Raw genomic sequence first — 23,507 nt, forward strand, 5'->3', positions numbered from 1 at the left:
GTTTTTTTCGAGATTTGGAGCCTTAGTGCTAGCGGGAAAAAAAACTTGCACGCGATTAAGAGAGATAGAGTGAAATCTAAGAGGCTTGTAAAGCGGACTGGTATAACACCGAACAAAGGTCGAGTAGTTCCCATTTTATCGCCTCGACATTCACAGCAATTGATTGACGTCTACAGATGGACATTAATATTTCTCTCTGCGTACCTGTTTATTACATCATGCAACCACACTCCCCGTTATGGTTTCCGAGCCAAGGAATTAGCACACAAGATCGGGGCACTCTCTGCACGCATGTGCCCAACTGATTCATCATCATCAGCCTGACTACGCCCCATGAAGGGCAAAGGCCTCTCCCATGTCTCTCCAATTAACCCTGTCCTTTGCCAGCTGCGCCCGCCCTACGCCTGCAAACTTAACCTTCTGCCGCCCCATGCTACACTTGCCTTCTCTTGGAATCCACTCTGTTACCCTTAAGGACCATCGGTTATCTTGCCTTCGCATTACATGCCCTGCCCAAGCCCATTTTTTCCTCTTGATTCCGACTAGTATATCATTAACATGCGTTTCTTCTCTCACCCACTCTGCACCTATCATTTTTCCTTTCCATGGCTCGCTGCGTTTTCCTTAACTTAAGCTGAGCCCCCTTTCGTTAGCCTCCACGTTTCTGCCCCGTAGGTGAGTACCGGTAAGATACAGCTGTTGTACACTTTCCTTTTGAGGGATATAGGTAAACTGTCATTCATGATCTGAGAGAACCTGCCATATGCGCCCCACCACATTGTTATTCTTCTAGTTATTTCCCTGTCGGATCAGCTCTCACTACCTGCCCTAAGTAGACCTTTACCACTTCCAGCACCTCGCTGCCAATTGTGAACTGCCGTTCCCTTGGGAGACGTGGCGCAGTGGTTCGCGAACACGGTTGGCACTTTTGTTATCAGCGTGTTCGTAATCGCAGCGCCCAGCGTTGCTATCAGCCGCTGCAGTGGCACGTCACGAGGGCTAATCTTTTCTACTCGCGACTGTACATCACTTGAAATCGGCCATTGTTGAGCGCCTTGAAATGCGAGTCTTTGCGGACTGCACTGAAGTGAACACCGTGAACAACCATTCTCTACGACCGTAGCTGGACTTGAGATTGAAGTAAAAAAAAAGCAGAGAGGTAGCAGAACAAGTTTGTTAACCAGCTGGACGCTTACTTGCTGGACCTCTTCTTCACGTAGATGGCCTGTGCATGGTTGTGAATTCCCCGCCGGTGCCGGACATGGCACGCTCCTGTAGACTGTGGCTTTTTCAACGGACTTCTGAATGCATTGCCTTGGAAGGCGCGAGCAAGAGGGAAAAGCGAAGTGCAAATAAGCAATCACCTAGTTAAAGTACGCTAGAATAAGCAAAAAACCGGTGCGCCTCCATCACGTGGCGACTGTAGCGGTTTTCCACCGACGTAAAGCGCGTTCCCTATGCGGATTCATTTGCGGATAGGCTAAATCTTGAAAATAGTCGGCTGTACAGAGGCCATACAGGGGCCTTACAGGGTCCTTACAGCTTATTTGGCTTTTGGCAACAACGCTGTTGCACTGCTCTCGGTGTCTAATTACAGGTTGATTCTGCACCCCGCTGCGCACACGTGATTTGATGCAATCAGCCGTATGCCTTTGGGCATTTCGGCCTCATGGTACCGCTGATCTATTCTCTTGCCTTAAAAAAATGTGTCTACACAAGAAGCAAGCCCCCCGCACGGCGAAGTACACATCCATCACTATTCTGGAAGTGCGCTCTGAGCAGGGGCCACTTGCACAAAACTTTTTAGTACAGGCTTAATCTAGTCTTCATGCTAAATCGTAACTCATTGGAGGCTTAATCTTCCCTAGCCGACAAGTCGCTTGCACGAAAGAAAGTAGACTGGAAGTAGACTAGAATGAAGTTTAGAAAAAGGCTGGAACCCAAGCTGCAGTCGAGCAGTCTAATCTCAATCTTCTCCAGCCATATCCAACATGTCTGCCTTGCGTTTGGTCCGCCTCGAGATGCTCGCCGAGCGCCTGTTGCGTCGTGAACGTGTGTTCCGGGACCGGACCAACATTTTCGAAATTTTCGACGAGGGCGAGCTTCGAAGGCGTTTTCGGTTTGGCCGCACTGGCATCGCGTACCTCTCCGAGCTGCTGCGCGACGACCTCGAGCATCCAACCTGCCGGAGCTACGCTTTGAGTGTTGAGCAGCAAGTGTTGGTCGCGCTGAAGTTCTTCGCCACCGGCGGCTTTCTGATCACGGCCGGAGATACGCTCAACGTGCACGAGTCGACTGCCAGCCGCACCGTTCGGCGAGTTGCTCTTGCCCTCATCCACCACAGCGCCGCTTGGATACGGTAAGCCTCGCAGCTAGGGCTCCCCGTGCGCGCAGGGATTCGGATTTTCACGCATTTTTTTCGGCCCTTTCACAACAGTATCTTTTTGTAAAGCACGCCTTGTACACTGTTTCACCTGTCACCGCGTGCACTGCAGAATGCCATTATGTGACGCTAAAATTACTAGGTTTTCCACAGATGTATAGCGTCAGGCAAGCGTTATCAAACTGCAACGTCGTCATGGGGCCATGCTCCTGACTTTCTCGATATTGCATGCGCGCAGTGTAACGGAGCACGCACTTTCATTCAGAAGCACTTACCTGCACAAAGCGTGCTGGCACTCTTCAGCCGTGTGGTCAGACTTTCGACTGGAGCACGCGTCGCAAGGAGGTATGCCATTTCCCTGTAGCAGTAAAGTAAAGGGAACGAAGGTTAACCTCATTTCTTATCATTACCGTTTAGCAAAGTAGTCTGCTAGGTTAGTTGGTGTACCATACTAAATTCTGAAAGCGCTCGGAAAGACAGGGACAAGAGAGCTGAACTGGAGAAACGCTACTCACAACTGTGTTTATACTGAACATTTTATCCGATGACCAAACTGCCTGCGCAGTCTCATACAGGAACGACCAGCGCAACGTAATCGGCAAAGATAAAAATAAAATTCTTGACAACCAACATCTAATCAAAGGCTTGATCTCACTTGTGCATACCAATAGATAGGACAATAGGAACGTGGCTGAACCACTACCCTTGCATGCACATAAACAGCAGCCCTTTCTGTAGCATTGTTACTGGGGTGTCGTTGACGCACTTTTCACCCTAGCCGAGAATGAGCCAGGCTTCCCGTATCTCTCGTTCGAGCTGTTTTCTGCCTCGCCCTTCGATAGTAGTTTTGTGCAGTGCAGGGGAGCAGCCTGTGCATGTCTTACAATGGAGTGCCAGGTTCGAACCGCTGCCGGTTCCTAAGGAACGTGCGTGCTCCCTGAGGCGTGCATTAATACTCCGGCAGGTCTGGCCGATGTAGACTCTGCTACAGCTCAGTGGTATCTGGTAGACCACACCTGTGCGGCAGGTAACGTACACGTGTTGGTGCTTCTTTTGGCAATCAGCACGGCGACGTGGCGCTTCTACAAGTCTGCATAGCTGTGACAGCTTGCACGGCGCCGCATAGAACACCAGCTGTACGCCATACTTCGAGATAATTATCTTCAGATTATGCGAGACTGTGTTGGTAGGGCATAATTTCATACTTTTTGTTCTTCTCGGACAGATGTTCCGGCTCGCAGCGATCAGAATGAGGGCACTTCGTCTCCTTCAAAAGTCATTCTGCTACGGCCTGCACCAGAGCCATGGGGTAGCCGGATTTACCCAGCTTCTAAACCTATTTTTTGCGAAATAAACAGCTAGCATCTGCTCACAAGACTTAGGCAAGGCTGACTTTAAGCAAGAAGCCGCCAGACCTTGCTTTATCAGCTCGCTTTACGTGGATAATGACAATTTGTAAGTCTAAAAATTGACGAGATTTGCATTTCGGAATTTCCACAATAAACGCAATAGCTCCGAACAATTGCTTGCTTTCCTGTTTCTTGTTGCAGAAATATGCATAGTTTGGTTTGTGGGGGTTTAACGTCTCAAAGCGACTCAGGTTATGAGGGACGCCGTAGTGAAGGGCTCCGGAAATTTCGACCAACTGGGGTTGTTTAACGTGCACTGACATCGCACAGTAAACGGGCCTCTAGAATTTCGCCTCCACAGAAATGCGGCTGCCGCGGCCGGGATCGAACCCGCGATTTTCCGGTCAGCAGCCAAGCACCATAACCACTGAGCCACCGCGGCGGCTGGACATATAAGTGCCCATCAGTACAGTGTACTGTAGTCTTGCTTTGCTCATTGCCGATTCCACTCCCCATACAAACTTTCTATGATCTGGTCACCATGGCTATAGATGCAGGCGCGCAGGCCTGTACTACCTTCAGTTTGTACCCTCTTATTAAACCTAATTACAATAGCTGCCACCCTCTCGTTAAACTTGTTCTTGCTTACTTCGCAGCCTTCCTGCCATATAACAATCGCTGCCACGCACACGTGTAAGCAATGAAGTGGCACGGGCGAGGACTGTCACGTGGCGGGTGAGCCGCAAAGTAACGGACGTCGCTCGGTTCGAATGGCGCGAGAAATGGCCCAAAACAGTTTAGCCATAGCGGCAAGGGTTCTCGACATTTTAAAAAGTGATATGGTTATTACTCATGGTCCGCTACAAATCTAATTGCAGGTGCCTATGGTTAATAGTTAAGACGATTACTAGGATTTAGTTATCACTTAACTGGTTAACATAATTCTCTTGTTTTCTGACGTCCGCTAACAGTGCCGAAAAAAGCTTGTCTTTACGTGAAAAAACTATTTTTAAAAATTAGCGGCGGGCTTCTTTAAACATCCAGTGTGTGTACATATATATATACTCGTCAGACACCGCGTACATTATAATGTACGTACATTTGCCTTTTACTGAATTTAAAAAAAACGCATCAGATCCGCACCCTAGGGCTATTGGAAGTCGAAGAGTACTTAATGTGCTACCCTTTATCCAGCTTCTGAACTGTGGAACAATAGGCGTGCTCTCAGCAAACTTCCAAGTTGGTAGAAACGTCTAAACCATATTTCCGTTCCCAGCGCTCAGACAGCTCCTAAGTCTCTCGTGCTTTTCTACGAGATTTCTTGTGATTTTTATTTAAATACGCATTCTGTCGTGCATGTATTCAACTAAATATACGCCATAAAACATTGTTGCAAGTTTATGTAGGCATAGAGGCCCGTAGCAGAGTGCATTTAGAAAACTCATAAGCGAAGAACTATGGAACCTACGGCTGCCAAATTTTGTGTGTACATTCACGGAGCCACCGAAGCTTGATATATATTTCTGGATTAACGCGGACAGGTCGATCTTTTGTTCGGGTCTGATGAGGGGAGACACGCACGCACACACGCACACACACACACACACACCTGGGCAAGTTGCCACCTGCCAGAAGCAGGCTTCAGACAAACACACAACGTCTAAATCCGGAGAGTGGCCCTTGTAAGTGCCAGCGCACTAAAAGTATACTCTTCACACACCCCTAGTATACGGCCATTTTCATTGTATCGATGTTTTGTTTTTATGCAACCACATTTCAGCAGGGGTTTGTTGCTATAAATTGTACTATACTAGCGCGCCCAATACGACAAACAGTGCGACAACCCCAAGCACAGTGGGACCTGTGCAATTTCTCGCGGCCGGGATGCGGAGCCCAAAAATGGCAGGCGCTCTGCTGTCCCTTCCACAGCAAAGCGGAAGCCGAGGCGAAGGCTGCGGGCTTAGCCGCGAGCACATTGTTCGACACGGCATTGCGCGAATTTCGTGAACAGAGTGTCGTGGTCCAAAAACTGACGCCACGAGTACGCGTGACTTTTTCCTCCATCTTTGTAGCGCCCCATGGGCGCGCGTTTGAATCATCGAATGAAACCTTTCTCCACAAATCCTTCCAGAAAATGCCCAGCAAGTTCCAGACTTGTGAGCAAATGGCGCGTTTCATGATCTTATATGGCACGCTGGTTAAAGGGTGCGACAATTAAGAGCACGTAATGCGATAATTGAACGCAAGTATTGTCTCAGCATGAGACCTTTGACAAAAATGAGAAATTGTTGCCTGATTTGGCGACCTTGTCGCCTCTCCATTCGTCCTGGGAGTTTTCTGCAGGAAGTGAACATGTGAAAGCTGTGACATGTATTCGGCGTTGCCGTTATGGCAGGTAAGCTGGGCGGACCGCCCTGAGCACGCCTACCAAGACAGACCCAAGAAAGAGTTAAGTAAACCTTTTATTCCAAATGATGCAAATTCCGCGTCCAGTAGGCGCACCCGGTCTGGTCTCCTCAGTCAGCGAATACCACAATCCGCAAACAGACTAAGTACACCACTGAATCCCTGAATTTACGTCATGAAAGAACTCTCGAGTTAGGCGCCTTTGCTTAATAGTTTATGGGGTTTAACGTCCCACAGCAACTCACGCTATGAGGGATGTCGTAGTGAACGGCTCCGGATAATTTCGACTACCTGGGTTTCTTTAACATGTACTGACATCGGACCGTAAACTGGTATGTAGCATTTCGCCTCCACAGCATTACAACCACCACGGCCGGGATCAAACCCACGTATTTCGGGTCAGCAGCCGAGCACCATAACCATTGAGCCGCAGCTACGCGGTTATACCCATATCAGCCTATCAATCGTGGCTGAAGACAGAACGCGCCTGTAAAAAGGTCACACCTCAAGCCACTGAGCACGAGATAAATGTTGCAACGATTAGAGTTTTCGCCTCTAACAAAAATAACGTGAAAAAGAAATTAAACGTGAAAATTTTGTCCACGCCGCCGCACATGTGTATATATGTCACGGGAGAGCGCTTTTAGGCACGGCTGTGATGCGAAAATTTCTACACCTGAGCCGTCAATATCTTTATCCATTTAGCGTTTGCAGTGTTTTTCATCATATTGTTCGTAGAGCTTTCCCTGAATGGAGTTGTCACCAAACTTCTGAAGCTCTTCTTATGTCACCACAAAGCACCGCGTGCTCCGAAAAAAAAAATTCTGGTGCCAAGTGCATCCATCTCTACCCACTTCAAGCTGTCACTTGTGCATTACGAAACTGCCGCAGCAATTCACTCGCCCGCAGTAAACCATTAGTGGGTGAAATTTTTGACATTCCCCTAATTTGTTCGGTGCATAACGAAGCTCTTTGCCGTCACACGAATCAGCTTCACAAGTTCGCGACAACTCCATTTACGTTAACAATAAGATGAAAGAACAAAAACGCGAAATGGGTGAAAATAATGAGGGTGCAGAAGGCGAAACTGCCGCACCCCAACTGTGCTCAACAGCGCTTTAACCCGCCAATTACAAGCATCTGTGGCGCCGGCCGCCTGTTTTAGTATCTGCTCAGCTTTCACGGTCACCCAATGCTGATAAACATTAAGAGGCTGCCGCAAAAATATACCTTGGCCCTAACGTTCGGACATGGAAAACATACACACCTGTACCTTCTCGAATTCAGTGTGGCCCCGAGCACAGGGAACCCTGCCAGGATGAGATCGGTAGTTGTCAGCCGAAGAACTGGCCAGGGGCATCTGCGCTGGGGACTCTTCAACCGTGCCCGATCCGGACTGAAGAGAGCGACGAAAATATGCCATGTCGTGCGCAGGTAAGAACGCGATAGAAGACCAATACAGGATGGTACACACTCCAGAAACGCAGGAAAGTTCGTTTAAATTTCATCATCAGCCCAACTACGCCCACTGCAGGACAGAGGCATCTTCCATATCTCTCAATTAACCCTATACTTTGCCAGCGGCGCTCACCCTATGCCTGCAAACTTTTTAATCTCATCCGTCCACCAAACCTTCTGCCGCCCCCTGCTATGCTTGCCTTCTCTTGGAATCCACTCCGGTACCCTTAAGGACCAGCGGTTATCTTGCCTTCGCAGTACATGCCCTGCCCAAGCCCTTTTCTGCCTCTTGATTTCGACTAGGATGTCATTTACACGCGTTTGTTCCCTCACCCATTCGGCCCGCTTCCGGTCCCTTAACGTTACGCCTGTCATTTTTCTTTCCATTGCTCGCTGCGGGGTCTTTAAGTTCAACACTTTTTCATTAGCCTCCTCCTCCTTTCTCCCCTATATATGAGCACTGGTAAGGTACAGCGGTGGTACACTTTCTTTTCAGGGACATTGGCAAATTGCAATTCATGATCTGAGAGAACCTGCCAAATGCGCTCATTCATTCATTCATTCATTCATTATTTTCATTAAGGCCTTTTTTCAGGGGCATTTTATAAGGAGTGCATACAATGGGTTGTGATATTTATTAGTCATGTGCTATAATGATAATATATAGCTGTTGGCTCTGCGCGCGAAGTTTGCGGGACAGGATGTCGCTGCAATGTCGTCTGGAAGGTCATTCCAGTCGACGGCGGCACGAGAAAATAATGAAGATGAAAAGGTGACGGTGCGTGCTCGAGGACAGCAGATCTGGAGTTGATGGCGAGTGCGGCCTTATATGCGTGCTGGTGGGACCATGTAGGGTGGAGCTCGTAGATGGCTGTGAAAAAAATCTTGTGGAATAACACGAGGCTGGCAGTGCGGCGGCGCAGCCCAAGTGCATGGTTGTAAGCTCGAAAGTGATTTTAGATATGATGAGCAGGTGCTGTAATGGTATGACGAATGCATAAATCTGGCGGCGCGGTTCTGCAAAGCTCTAGTGCATTAGTCAAATAAGCTTGATGTGGGTGTCAAATGATGGAACCCATTTGGCACCCACATCAAGCTGGAACCCCCATGGAACCTACACTGGGTTTCATGGGCTCCACGTTATTCTTATTCTAGTTATTTGGCTCTCATGATTCAGATCTGAGGTCACTACCTGGCCTCGGTAGACGTATTCGATAACCACTTCCAGCACCTCGCTGCCAACTGTAAACCGCTGTTTCATTTCTAGACTGTCGAACATTACTTTGGTTTTCTGCATATTAATTTTTAAACCCACTATTCTTCTCTGCCTAACTCATTCATCATGTTTTGCAGTTCATCTCCTGAGTGACTTAGCAAGTCAATGTCATCCGCGAATCCCAGATTACTAAGGTATTCTCCATTAACTCTTATCCCCAACTGTTCCAAAATTTAGGTCTCGGAATACCTCCTGTAAACAGGCGGTGAATAGCATTGGTGAGATCGTGTCTCCCTGCCTGACGCCCTTCCGTATAGGAATTTTATTGCTGACTTTATGGAGGACTATGGTATCTGTGCAGTTGCTATAGATATTTTCCAGTGTTTCCACATAAGGCTCTTGTACACCATGATTCGGCAATGCTTGCATGACTGCTGAAGTTCAGGCTGAGTATAATGCTTCCTCTTAGTCTATAAAGGCTATATATAGAGGTTGATATTCTCTGCGTACTGCTCTATCACCTGATTGAAAGTGTGAATATGATCTATTGTTGAATACCCTTTACGAAAGCCTGCCTGATCATTTGGTTGATTGAAGTCTAAGTCTGTGCTGACTATTAGCGATTCCCTTAGTAAACACATTTTAGGCAACAGACAGTAAGCTGATTCGTCTGCAATTTTTCAAGTCCTCAACGTCTTCTTTCTTATGGATTAAGATGTTAGCGTTTTTCAAAGCTTCTGGTACGTTCGAGGTCTTAAGGCATTGCGTATACAGGGTGGGCTAGTTTCTCTTAGCAAAATCTCCCCTCCGTCCTTCAACAGATCTGCTGTTACTTGGTTCTCATCAGGTTCTTTCCCCCTTTTCATTGCTCCTAAAGCTTTCTTTTCTCCCTCATTCGTTACTGCAGTGGGATATCCCCGTGCTGTGCGCTACTGCCTCTATCATTAACGTTTTGATTACATTGGCTACTGTATATATTTGTGGTTTATGGTTTATGAGGGTTTAACGTCCCAAAGCGACTCAGGCTACGAGAGGTGCCGTAGTGGAGGGCTCCGGAATAATTTCGAGCACCTGGGTTCTTTAACGTGCACCGACATCGCACAGTACACGGGCCTCTAGAATTTCGCCTCCATCGAAATTCGACCGCCGTGGCCGAGATCGAGCCCGCGTCTTTCCGGCCAGCAGCCGAGCGCCATAACCACTCAGCCACCGCGGCTGTATATATTTGTGTAGAAGTCTTCGGACACTTTACAGCTATCTTATCCATATCGCTAATGGCATTTCCCTGTTTGTCCCTTACCTAATACGTCTGGTTTTATATTTAAGGATCCGTGCGGCGAACACGGAGGAGTACAAGAATCATATTGGCAACGTCTGGCGTTTCGGCGCTGAATGGCAGCTTCACGGTAGGTCAGCCCATCACCTTAAACATTACCACCGACTGCATCTTACCGTTCACCGAGGTTTGCCAGTGCAATGCGACGGTTCCTCACGTATGACCGCTATGCCTTTGCTCGAAGCATAACCTGGAAAGGGCTGTTGAAACAAGGTACAAGAATTTTCAAGAAGCGCAGAAGGCCATTTGCCAGCTGACCACATAAGTACACCTTCTGTCTCAGTCTCAAAAAAGCCACTCACACCACTGAGCAACTTTCCGAAATTTTTGAGCACCCCCGAAAGAAATCCACCATGCTCCGTGCTGCCGGCACTGACAGATTTTTGTTCGCGATTACGCCCACGCCTCTGGTTCTCGCTCACCTGCAAATAAGGAGAGAAAAGAAAACGGAAGTTACCGCATCCCCTGTGCTTTTTATCTCATCTTTACTGCGCAGCCCACAGGAGCAGATAATTATGCCATTTTGAATGCAAAGTTCATAATACTGCAAAATATCCGAACGCGGTCACGACGGGAAAGGAGACCAACGACAAGGTTCAGTTGCCGTTAATTTCGACCCATTGCAAAAGCCCCATTACTACTAAAGTGCAGCTAAAATTGCTTTGTCTACTTGTCGCAGTCCATGGTCCCTTACGAATAGCTCCACTTACCACTGTCAGCATTATACATGGACGATGTCGTTATACTCACGTGGTATGGGGCGTTTAGAAAATAGTGTGAACTATTTACTGTCTAACCAAATGTAATATCAAACCGGCTCTTTCCTTTTGAATGGCGTTAACTTTGCTAGTCTAGCAAGAAAACAGCAGTTCACAATTGGCAGCGAGATGCTGGAAGTGGTAAAGGAATACGTCTACTTTATCAATTTATTTATTTATTTATAATTACTTAATTAATTTGTTCATTTATCAATACTGTCAATCCCTGTTTCAGGGCTTTTTACAGGAGTGGGTTCTGGCCGCAGGCAAACAGTCGACCAGGCATAAACACTGTTTAGAGTATGCAAAAAGTACCGTGAAGATTATGGGGACAATAAGAATAGGCATTGGAAAAGGCAATACAAAGATAACCCATAAGTAATCGTCACCTTTTCCCTTCATAAATGATCGCGAGAAATATAATATAAATGCATGGAATATACAAATACATGGAAACACAAATACATGGAAAAACCCCCAAAATATTACAAAAAGTAAATAAAAATCACAGTTTCTTTCATGACAATACACTTTTGGCAGCTAGCGCCAAACATTTTTCAGTAGTTGGCTGTGCAATCACTGAATCCGAGGCTCCCGACACTCGCGCGCGACGCCGCCCTGAGAGCCTCTCCCTTTTGTCGGCGCGTTCCCCCGCTCCCTTTCAGCGGCCCTCCTCAAGCCTTACCACGACGTACGCCAGCTGCGTAGTGACAGACAGCCTCAATCGTAGCTATGTTATCTTGCGTGTACGGGAACTAGGCGACGTTTGCGTATTCTAGTATTGGGCGAATGACAGTATTATACGCCAAAAGCGTGGCTTCTTCCGTAGAATACCGCAGCGCTCGTTTCAGAAACATGAGCTTACACATCGCTTTGTTTGTTACGTGATCTACGTGAGCTGCCCACCCCAGATTGGCTGATATAATGATGCCTAAATATTTGTGCTCGGTGATTGTCTTGAGTGCAGAGCTGCTATAGCCGTAAGGGAAGCTGAGTTTGAATTTCTTTTTCGTTATGTTCAATTAAACTGTTTTGTCTAAGTTAAGAGCCATTTGCCACTTCAAACACCGTTCTGCTATCTTGCCAAAATCATTGTTTAAGCTTATTTGATCTTCTCGGCTTTTTATTTCTTTTTATAGTATACAATCATCTGCGAACAACCTCAGTTTCGCTTCTACCTGGTCAGCAATGTCATTTATGATGAGAAGGAAGATAATTGGGGCTAAAACAGAGCCCTGTGGTACACCGGAAAGGACCGGGACAGTATCTGAAGTGTGGCCGCCGAGTTGCACGAACTGGCGACGGTCGGTTAAATAATTGGCAATCCATTGGACTACTGATCCACCCCCTAATATATGACAGCTTCTGTAGCAGCTAGTGACCGCTGATCCGGATCATGAGAGGGAAATAACTAGAAGGATAAGAATGGGGTGGAGCGCATATAGCAGGTTCTCTCAGATCATGAATAGCAGGTTACCAATATCTCTCAAGAGAAAAGTGCACAACAGGCAGAGTGGGTCAGGGAACAAACGAGGGTGAATGACATCCTAGTCGAAATCAAGAGGAAGAAATGGACTTGGGCAGGGCATGTAATGCGATGGAAAGATAACCAATGGTCCTTAAGGGTAACGGTGGGGATTCCAAGAGAAGGCAAGCGCAGCAGGGGGCGGCAGAAGGTTAGGTGGGGGGATGAGATTAGGAAGTTCGCAGGCATAGGGTGGGCACAGCTGGCAAAGGACAGGGTTAATTGGAGAGACATGGGAGATGCCTTTGTCCTGCAGTGGGTGTAGTCAGGCTGATGATGATGACGGATGATTGATGATGATTGATGGAACATTGATGGATGACTGATGACGATGGATGATTTAGACTGTGAATATATAAAGCAAAAGAATGATAAAGGACAGAAACAGTGCTCGTGTGTCTCGCTTTTTTGTCCTTTTGTCATTGTGCCTTGCGCTGTATATTCACCAAGCAGAACCAACTAGCCCATCAACTTGCTCTTAGAATTTTCACGCTGACCAGCACTTCCAGCATAGCGAGTATATTCTAGTCGCGTGGTCACGTCGCGCTCTTTGGCCAACTCCTGGGTAACTGGAGTTAGCGCGCAGCGCGTTCGTATAACAACAGATAACCAGGGCTTCTGAAAGGTGCGGCTAGCGCTTGGAAGAGCTACAATCTATTCCAGAAACTGCCAGCCCAAAAGACAAAATTGAAATCTGAATGGAGGCACACTGGATAAGCCTTTGTTCCAATGCTCTCGGGCAGCGTATGTGACTGTTCAGTTTCCGCATTTTTCTGCTGGATTAATGAAGAGCTTACGTCTCATTAGGAGACATATGGAGGAGAGTGAACATATCAGCTTGCTCATTAAGAGATTCAACCTTGTCCGTGATGGAAGTATGCGTTGGCGGAGAAGATGTAGGAACGCATAAAGTATGCAGTCGCTTTCCAGAAATGTTTTTTTAATATCAGATAAAAACAGAAAATTGTCTATCTTGCGACAGACATTAACCTAATCAAATTGTAAAAACAAATGAAAAAATTTAAAATGTACTAAATATACATCTGACGCCAGCCGTATTTTTTTTTTATTCAACCAAAGTCAAAGTGTTTTTGCTGTTTTTCACACTAAGACAGGAGCTGTGCAATGAGCCAAAATAACTGGTAGCACCAGTTGCCACTCTGTAATAGAGGAATGACTAAAATCAATGTTTTTCTTATAAGCATTTTAAAAAATGCAGCAGTAAAAAATGCTGCACAGTTTCATTTAATGTGGTCAGTTGTGCAGCTAGATATATAAGAAATGTACAAAGTTTTAATAAGAAATCTTCCAAAGGGATAAAGTAAGTTTCTCGCGCAAGAAGGAATGGCAAAGAAGCGAGTTTCGAGAATTTTGCTCATGTGGGAGCTCGACCTTTTTTGGTGGCGTTTTTTGCGGCATCAGTAGACTAAAAGAAATATTTCCAGATACACTATTTTTCAACTGTTAGGCAAGCTTTCTGTGCGTGCAGACCAGGTTTGATCCCAATGTGCTTCAGAACGTCCAGCGTACGTCTGACACCATTGTTGAAATGACATGCCAAGATACATACCAATCCCAGTCGTTTTTTTCTCTTTCCTATAACCCCTAAGGAAGTACTGACGATCATTGTAGAATTAACAGATACCAGTGCAGGTCTTGATTGCCTCCGTCCAATTCACATGAAGTGGATCGCTCATCTCACTGCTGAACCGTTTTGTCAAATCATCAACTTGATTTCTAAAATTCGCCTTTTTTCGGTCTCACTAAAGAAAGCCAAGATGAAACCTGTTTTTAAGAAAATAGAACTTCCGTTTCCAACTATCGTCCCATATCCATACTGCCGTTCTAAAGCAAGGTAGCTGAAAAGTGCTTTGAATCACGCCCGAGTAAGTAAATTTCAAATTTTAACGTTTTATCACTGCATAAATTCGGATTCCGACCAGGTTTTCTACTAACCTTACTCTGTTGTCTTTTACTGACAAAATTAAGACTGCTATTAATAAGGGAAGCTTTGATGGTGCAATATTTGTTGATTTAACCAAGGCATTTGACTCGATTATTATGCGATATCGTATACAGGTTGTTCGCTTGAAAAACCGTCGGCGTAGTAGTAGTCGGCACCGCGTGTTTGAAATAAAGGGAGGGCACCGTAAAAAAATATATATCATGGTAATTTGTGGTTATAGTTATTAATGATTGACTGGTGTGTCATAAGCGATGACGAGTTAATGAAATAATTGTAATTATTAATTGAAGAAATGAAAAAAAAATGAAAAAGGGGATTCAGCGGCGTCAAAATGCTCAGCATGAAAATCCAATGCTTGATGATGCTATTTAAGAAAATTTAAAGTGTGTAATTCCTCAATTAATTGAAAATGAGTTCAATGGGGTCAGATTGCTCAGAATGGAAAACCTAACCCACAACGCTATCGCGTCATACCCTTAAGGTCGAGCTTAAGTGCCCTCTCCATTCATTTTATTAAGCTTGAGGGAATGGGCACCGTAGGTCTGGCATTAACCCTTATTAGAAGCTAATTGTCAGAAAGACAAGCGGTTTGTACCTCTGACGTAAAATTAGTTGCTGAGGGAAGAAAACGGCACACTATAACGTGGTTTTGTATTTTTTTACCATAGATACCAGCGTTCCTCAAGGTTCTATAATTGGACAGCTTTTATTCATAGTTTACAGTAATGACTTGCCTGACTGACTTACTTAATCACAAGCCTTTCTCTACGCGGACGATACCCCAATTCTTACCACTGACACTTCATTGAATTCCTTAACTATGGAACTTAACAGTTATATTAATAACGCTTTTCTCTGGTGTCGTCGTAACTGCCTGAGTATAAATACCTCCAAAACAACTTGCATCGTCTAAACTTCAGGTCATAGGGTTGTGCCATAAATTCCTGTAATTAACATTTCTACTAATCTCATACAAGCTGTCAACCATTGTACATTTCTTGGGGTTGTCCTCGATTCTCATTTGAAGTTTACGAAACATATAGCGCACTTAAAACAAAAATGTGCATATGGCATCCCTGTACTAGTAAACATGACGCGTCATTATTTCTCTCGAGAAACATTGCATTCCCTCTATTTTGCTTTCATTCATAGCCACGTTACCTATCGCATGTCTTCATGCGGAAACACTTATGAAACTCACCTATCTCCTTCACAGCATCTACTAAATCAAGCCATCCGTATCATAACGTATATGCCAAACCATAGCAGCGCATTCCCACTTATGACCATCGCATATTGCCAATTCGCTCCCTGGTGAAATTCAAACTTTTAATCGCTCTTTTTAAAACTGTCAAGGTTCTTTTACCTATCAATTTGGCACTTGCGAGCTAATTAACAACGATTCAGCAATATTTCCACCAATGGCAACTACTTGGTTCGAACAACGCGTACTAATTATGGCAGGCAAACCAGCCTTTTTTCTGCATTGTTAGTTTGGAACTAGCTTTCTACTGACATTAAACGTTCGGCATCTTTGAATATTTTTAAGCATAAACTACACTCACATTTTATGCACTTCCCGTAATTTTTTTCTCTGATACTTTATAACGCATGTTATTCGGGTCTTGCTTTGATGATGAGTTTTTTGGCTCAAGGGCATCTGTGACTAAATCGCGCCATGACAAGTTTTTTTCTTCTACTCTAGGTGGGGTCAATGACCTATTTACCAAGCATTGCACTCTGAATAAGCGGAGCATCATGCAGGGGTGAGCTTGCACCCATTGTATCACCGGTGGGCACACCGCGACACTGGGGATTGAACCTAGCACCTCCCGCATGCGTGGCGGGTGCTCATACGAATGGGCCACCGCTGCGGTCTCGGACCTTGTTATCCTTATTGCTTTTCGTACTGATCTTTGTCTTTCTACAGTGAACTGCTGTTTTCTTGATTGCATTTGAGTTACTATATGTACCGATAAGGTCCCGACACTGAATTCGCGCTCTGGGAGCTCCTCCTGTATATGAATTAATGTATAGCTTTATCACCGAATAAAAACTTCTTTGAAAGTAAGCATCAGTGTTAGTATCTAACATAACCGTACAATGTATTCCAAGCAGCCTTCATCGCTTTTGCGAGAAATTTATACATATTTTAATTAAAATTAAAATTTATTAATATAAACTGAAAAATTAGTAAGAAAAAATAGGTAAAAATGAGAAAATTTGGTGATAATTAGGATTGCAAGCTTGTAGTTTCGGTTTCACGATATGCGCAGGTGGTTACAATTTTGGCTGTACCTTAGTAACGATGGTAACTAGAAACAATTTTTGTTGCAGTTCATTCAGTAATGAATCGGCATTTGAAAAATTTGAAAACATTTTATGAACTACATTTTTTCGAAAATATCGCTTTATAAACGTGACCTCGTACGTCAGTACGCGGGACAAAGGGAATGAGACACACACTTGCGCTGTGTCTCGCTCCCTTTGTCCCGTCTTAAGCGCTTTTACATCCTCCTCGTCAATATGTACCAACTAGCAAGTATCAATAATCTGAAAATACGCGTTGCTTTCTGCTCGACCAGGCAGAGAACAAGCATGATAAGAAAAATAACTCTTTAGGCGGGACGTGCGTGCCGAAATTGAGTACGGTGTCCACGCTATCTATCTCGACGTGATCTCGCACCAACTATCCCCAGTTGCAATCAGCGAAGAAAACGGTGTTCCTAGTGCAGAACTAGCGCTCTCATTAATGTGCGGTTTTTGTTCAGCGCGCTGGTGGAACTTGCGAACTCATTGTAAAATGGCTTTAGTAGACTCTGTAAGATACTGAACGCATTTTGAAGTAAGTACAATTTGCCACATCTTGAACACAGAGGTAACAAAGCCGTTATGCAATGAACGGAGCTGAATTTCTGATCACATTAGTGACCTCACAGCGCCCTGATGAACAGACAAAGGGTCGACGTAACGCTATGCAGCCTGGCGATGTGCTATGCGAGTGCCGCTGTATTTACACCTGAGCCACATTTCATACCGTGGGTTCCTGCGCCGCACATTCCTCCGGGACATCGATGCCCTTGTATACAGCGCAAGACTGGGACTCGTGACAAGCCTTGCACGAGACGCAAGTCCAGTGCTCGCACAGCTCACATTTGGCCACCGTCGCCGTCTTGAACACGTATGCGTAGCCACTGCAGCCCTCGTAGCAGCAATCCACGATCATCCCTTCTGCATCGTCGTCTGCAGCCGGCTGCTCCGGCTTTTCAACCTCAGCTTCCTCACTGTCCTCCTGCAACACAATACAGAGCCGTTGCTGGCCGCATAATTTCTTTTACGCGCATGGCACCGATATATGGCACCGGCAAAGCGCTGATTCTTATCTGCTCCCCTTTTGGCGTTTCGTCTGGAATCGGCCGCAAACAAGCCTGCTATATTTCATGGCAGTCCCGCCACGCCTAGAGTAATCGCGCTATTCCGCTTGCACAAAGTGAACTGTAAACTTGTCTTAATTATCTCCTCTAGGCGCTGCACCTCAATAGCAGGCACTTACCGGGCCATATGTGCGTCGTATACGCAAGTTGCGGAGGTCCGCTACATAGCTATCGAATACTATCTGCCTGCCAATGTTTCGGGAAAGTCAGTGCAACCAGTAAAATTGATGCCAAACAAGAAGGCGCACGATCAATTGAGTAATTTGCGTGAAATATATGCTACCTGAGGGCCAACGTTACTGCCCAAAGTCATTCATAATTTGACGCTATGGAAAATAAGTTTCTGAAAATACTTAATGCTCTGAAAGAGCGAGCAGTTGACTCAATGAGATGGAATATTGTGTCTGGAATCGCTTACCTCCGACTGTCTCCTCGGCTTGTGGACAGGGGCAGCTATGCTGTCTTTGTTCTCCCGGTATTGCGCACACGTCATAGATTCGTGCACGGCCTCACAGTTAATGCAGGTGTAGTGGTTACAGAGAGGGCAACGAAACAGCGCGTCTGTCTTGTCGACGAAAGCCCGACCATCACATCCGACAACCTTGCACTGAACGAGCTTTTCAGAGGAGTTGTCGTCAATTGCAACAGCCTGCAAAAATAGTAAAGAAAACAGATGAACTGCCGCGTAACACCAGCAAAATAAAAAAAATCCTGCCGTCTTCAGCGTCCAGAAAGCGCCTGAACCATTCCTCAGCTATTCCATTAGTTGTAGAAGCACATGGTATTATGACACTTAGCGAGATTTATTCTGCATTACAAATTGCCCTGCTCTTCACGGGCTCGCCTGTGTCACTGGTAACGTTGCATTGTGAGGCGTATGGAAAATCTCCTGCCTGCGTTCGACCCCCGAGAAATTAACCTTTTATTGCCCGGGCATTGAAAACGCTCGATTCATGTTAATTTCCTGGATTTCACCACTAATGGTTCCTTCACAGAAAAATTGTAAAAAACACTTAAGCAAAATATTATTAGAGCACAATTAAGTTAAACTAATCTTGATTTACGATGCTTAAGGATGATTAAATTGCGGGCAAACAACCACCCTCATATAGAAAATCAACAGTGAAATTCGATACCTCATCACCTGCCAATGCGGCATTAATTTGAAAGCCCTATAAGGGATAGGTTTTGGAAAATTTCCAATTTAGGAGTCACCCTGGGCTGCGTATACGGCACTTGACAATTTTGACCTGTCTGTAATAAATATATTGTAAACCACTGTTCCCGCAATTGTATTAGCAATTTTTATTATTTTTATGCTCTGTGTCAAAGGCGACCGCGAGGCATTACAAGGTACTATATATATAGCGCATGATTCAATGTGCTCAGAAATGAGCGGCAGGGGGCTCTAAAGTGTTTATTCTGGAATGAGTTGTAGACTGATGCTCATTCGTTCATCCTATAGGTGAGAAGTTGTCTCTACAGACGCTGACCGACGCGCTCCGCATCATGTCTTTCGCATGCTGTGTGCACAAGTTCGACTGGATCTGCGCACTCCAGCAGAACGTCAAAGCGCGTAAGGGGGAGCTGATGAGGGATCCCCATTATGTAGCAGGCAGTGTCTCCGCGCGTGTTCAGTGCAGCGCACACATATGTAGCCAATCATACGAAACAGACCACCCAAATGTCACTTTCTTGTTGCCGCGCACGAGTCGTCAACAGTGCACAACTTTCAACTATTGGGCGTAAGAGTAAGTTCTCCACATGCATTGCATGACTGTGCGCAAGCAAAATGGGTTCTTTATATAATGCAAATGCAATAATAACTAAGCGAGGCGTACGGCTACCTCTACAAGTATAGCGCTGCCGGTCACACCCGCCATATGCTTCTGAGCTTCACTGCAAAAAGTCGTATCCAGCAAGCGCCACCTTTGGCGTTCACAGGGGTGCGGAGGACGTGTTGAAGCAATACAAGTATTTTGCCTTGCTTCTTTTGAAGCCGTTAAAATTGTCTGAATGTTTGGTTTAGTTTGGTTTATGGGCCGCTTAGAGGGCCACAGAAATGGGTGAGCTTGCACTACGTAGAGTACAGGCCACCGAGCGTCCATGCCGCGTACGAGACCTCAAAAACGAGCGGGAAATTTACAATACATTTTTAAAAATTCCCGCTTTCGCAGGCTCGCGGCGACGCGTGGTGCCAGGCTTTCGAGAGGACGCTTTCTAGCGGATGGAGAGTCCCATTTCGCTCCTTTTCCCCTTCCTTTTATACAGGCACCACAGGTATGCACTTGCCGGCTCACTGGGAAGAAAATTAATCAGAAACTGCACCGGCCCATCGCGTTTCTGGTGGATATAAAGATGCTAAAGTATCGCTGGAACATCACAAAAGTAAACCAGAAGAGAATCATTGTCAGTGACTCGTAAATATGCCCTAAAACATGGGCTGCAAATATATCGATGCCGTTTGTGAAAAGAGTGCCCGCGTACGAGACGAGCTGGCCACGCGCATGCGTGTTGCGCCTGCGCGAAGCTGCGGTTTGAAATGTAATTAACAGTCAAGCGGTGATTACGGCGCAGATTAGAACCCATAAATGCTCGCTAAGCCGCTAGCACCGTGCGAGAAGTAAGTCTGCTATGGAACGAGTTTGAACTGGAACGTCATTTATATCGCCAGTATTTCTTATTGTTTTTTTGCGCCTGCACTGCACAGAGGTACACAGTTCAAACTCACAGGCGGTGCCGCTGGACAAGATGCTTGCATTGGTGACTTGTCCAGCTGCGGAACGCGAGGGGGTGAAAACGCCGTGTTGTTCTGGGCCTGAAATGAGAGTGTTCGCACGTATCAGAACGCAGGTTAACAATGTATACGCAGCTGCCCTATTACGCCTTTTGGAGCTCAAATTTTCAGCCGACAGGCGCCTAATAGTTCTGTACAGGGCTTAAACCTACATAAAACAGCGTCCACCAATCCATTGTTTGCACCATTCAGAACGGATATCCAACAGGGAAGAATGTTTATACCGCCTCGCGAAGTTTTCTTCTAACACGCGATGAGACCTACAAGTTAGCTTTCACGATTATGTGACTTACAAGCAGGATTAACTGTCTTTATGTTACCACCTATTCTAAAAACTAACGTGAAAAAACTGACGAGTTATACACCCAGCAGATGACACTTCTATTACAATATCCATCCGGTAGCCATATGCCTAACGATCGTTGTGATTAAATGTCAATTAAAGCTTTTTCTCGAGTACGACTTTCTTTTCCCGACATACCACACCACGGATCTTACATCACAGCGTAGTGGTATTTCAGGATAGGAAATGGAGCAACAACTGTCACTTCTCGATGGATACCTCAACCGGCCTGTGAGGGAAGGGAGGAAGCTGGGAGTGAAAGAAGGAAAAAGAGGAATAAGTGCTGTAGTGGAGGGATGCGGAATAATGTCAGCCACCTGGGGATCTTTAATGTGCATCTGATTCTCCTGGCGTAGCTAAATTAATAGAGTCTTTGAAAAATGAATCTTTTCCCAGGATATTATTAAATTTTCACTAACCTCTTCAATAATGCTTGCGCATATATAGCGTTCAATTATTATAGCAAAACTCTTTCAACAGACACCCGACCAACTAGCCTCACCACTGACTGGAATACCGGGAAAATGCACCTCCCACTTCATACGACCGGTGGTAAGCACTCGCCTCGAAATTTTCGTACCATTTCGCTCACAGCACACACCGCATATTATCAAGCACTTAATTTTCAAGAACATTGGCCCCTTCCTCGATGACGATTCATTTTTCGCGACTGCTAGGCATGGTTTCTATATAACTTAATCATATGAAACTCAGTAACATTCATTCACTGTCAAGTTACGCAACACACTGGACAAGTAATCTTGCGCAGACTGCATTTCAAAGCGGTCGATTTAAGGCTCCCCTTCAGCGTAAAATGCGTTGTCCCGTAGGCGGCGTGTGGCGTTCAGTCACGAAACTCCGGAATGGTCGAAAATTTTTGACGTCACACGTGGAGAGACTCAATTGAGAAGTGATAAACATCACATATATTGTAATTACAAGGTCGCAACATGACTAAAATGTCAGTACGACATTTAAATATATACCATACCTAATGAATTGCGCTGAAAAAAATTGGAGTAATTATAGTTAGAAATCCAACCCCTGACCCTTCCACTGCGAGCCCAACACTCCGCCCCTAGGCCACTCAGGCTAATTCAGACGGCTTGGTTAAAGCGGGGTTTTACTTGCTTGTGTGGAATTTCACATAACACGGTAGCTTACAACTGTATGTTAATGAGTATGCGTGTAATTACAGAGGCACTAATTAAGATAGTATTGATTAAGCGAGTGACAAAATGCATGTCGGTGAGGGGGTCAGTGTACGCGAACAAATATATGCTTGTGTTACGTGATAATGAAGTCTCATGTGATCTGGTAATGTTAGTAGAGCATGTGATCGGGTAATATATGCTAATGAGACAAAGTGGAGTCGTTAACGGGGCTCATCAGATTAGGTTAATGACCTTCCTTCTACTGTATCTTCTATCATCCATCTTTTTGCCGACGACTCTGCAAAATTATTCGAGAAATAAACACTCAATGAAATAACACTCTTCGATCTGATCTGACTCTTCTGTAACTGGTGCAGAACGTGACAAATGGAATTAAACATACTGAATGTAAATCGAGTTATTTCTCGTATCTCGAACACTTCTGCCGCATTTTTTTTTCCTTCGTCGCAACGTTTCCGCCACTCAGCTTCGCTAAAGCTTTTAATTTATGAAGCTCTCATACGTCCCTAACTAAAATACAGGGCACCAATGTGACACCCCTCGCATGAAAACCTTATAGCTTCTCTCAAACTTGTGCAAATTAACTCTGTTCGCCTCACAATTTCAAACAACCACCATACCGCAAGCAACATTGCCTAGAGATGAACTCTTTCCCTCCCGCCCTATCGAAAAACACAAGATTTTGTTGTCACAATAGATACTGCTGTAGTATTTTGGGACCTGACAACAGACATTCTTGTAGTAACAACACCATTATTTGTAGCATTGAGCAGTGTCCTGTCGTAACGACATGGAGAACTCTATCGCAACAACAGACACCTTCACGTACTACAGAAAAATGTGTCGTAACGACAGAACGAAAAAAAATTTTGTATTCTGGGACCGATTCTGTCGTATTTTTCGACTGGGCGTCGCCACAATCTCGATGAAAACTCAGCCGTTTAACTGTTTCACAAGGGTGCCGCCACATTACGCTACGCGGCGATTCCATTTCCCATCCAGAATACATATCCCGTTATATCGATCATCGCCATAGTTTTGTCATCGTCAAATGTAAAATCGAAGCTCTTAACGCGACAATGTTAAAGGTCCCGTTAAATGGTAAAGGCCAGGCGTCGGCGTCGTTGTGACTAAAATCCTGATTGGTCGAGAGGGTAATGACGCAGACAAGCAGTTTCGCTGAGAAGAAAACGGTGGTCAAGCGGAATCAAACAGCCGTTCTTTGCATCAGGAGCCGACACGCTACCTCTACATTACTGAGGAACTTTTTTTTCTTTATTGCATGGAAGTACCACACCACTGACAGGCTTCTAGCCTTAAGAAGCTATGCCGCATCCGATCATGAGGTTTGGAGCACCGCA

General features: G+C 45.4%; 1 protein-coding gene across 4 annotated transcripts in view; it reads right to left on the bottom strand.

The window, feature by feature from the left end:
- The window catches only part of LOC144113085 (uncharacterized), a 61,388-nt gene that overhangs the window by 19,640 nt on the left and 18,241 nt on the right, over positions 1-23,507 (bottom strand). Inside the window, exons 3-9 of one of the 4 annotated variants that reach the window (XM_077645999.1) lie at positions 20,563-20,649; positions 18,250-18,480; positions 17,435-17,689; positions 10,451-10,570; positions 7,406-7,534; positions 2,659-2,741; positions 1,197-1,314 (exon numbers count right to left, since the gene is read on the bottom strand). In XM_077645999.1, coding sequence (XP_077502125.1) covers positions 1,197-1,314; positions 2,659-2,741; positions 7,406-7,534; positions 10,451-10,570; positions 17,435-17,689; positions 18,250-18,480; positions 20,563-20,649 — 1,023 coding nt within the window. The remainder of the gene's footprint in view (positions 1-1,196; positions 1,315-2,658; positions 2,742-7,405; positions 7,535-10,450; positions 10,571-17,434; positions 17,690-18,249; positions 18,481-20,562; positions 20,650-23,507) is intronic. The other 3 variants (XM_077646001.1, XM_077646000.1, XM_077646002.1) reach the window with 3 other exon arrangements.

Source organism: Amblyomma americanum, chromosome 1 (genome assembly GCF_052857255.1).
Source record: "Amblyomma americanum isolate KBUSLIRL-KWMA chromosome 1, ASM5285725v1, whole genome shotgun sequence".
In the NCBI taxonomy this organism is placed as follows: domain Eukaryota; kingdom Metazoa; phylum Arthropoda; class Arachnida; order Ixodida; family Ixodidae; genus Amblyomma; species Amblyomma americanum.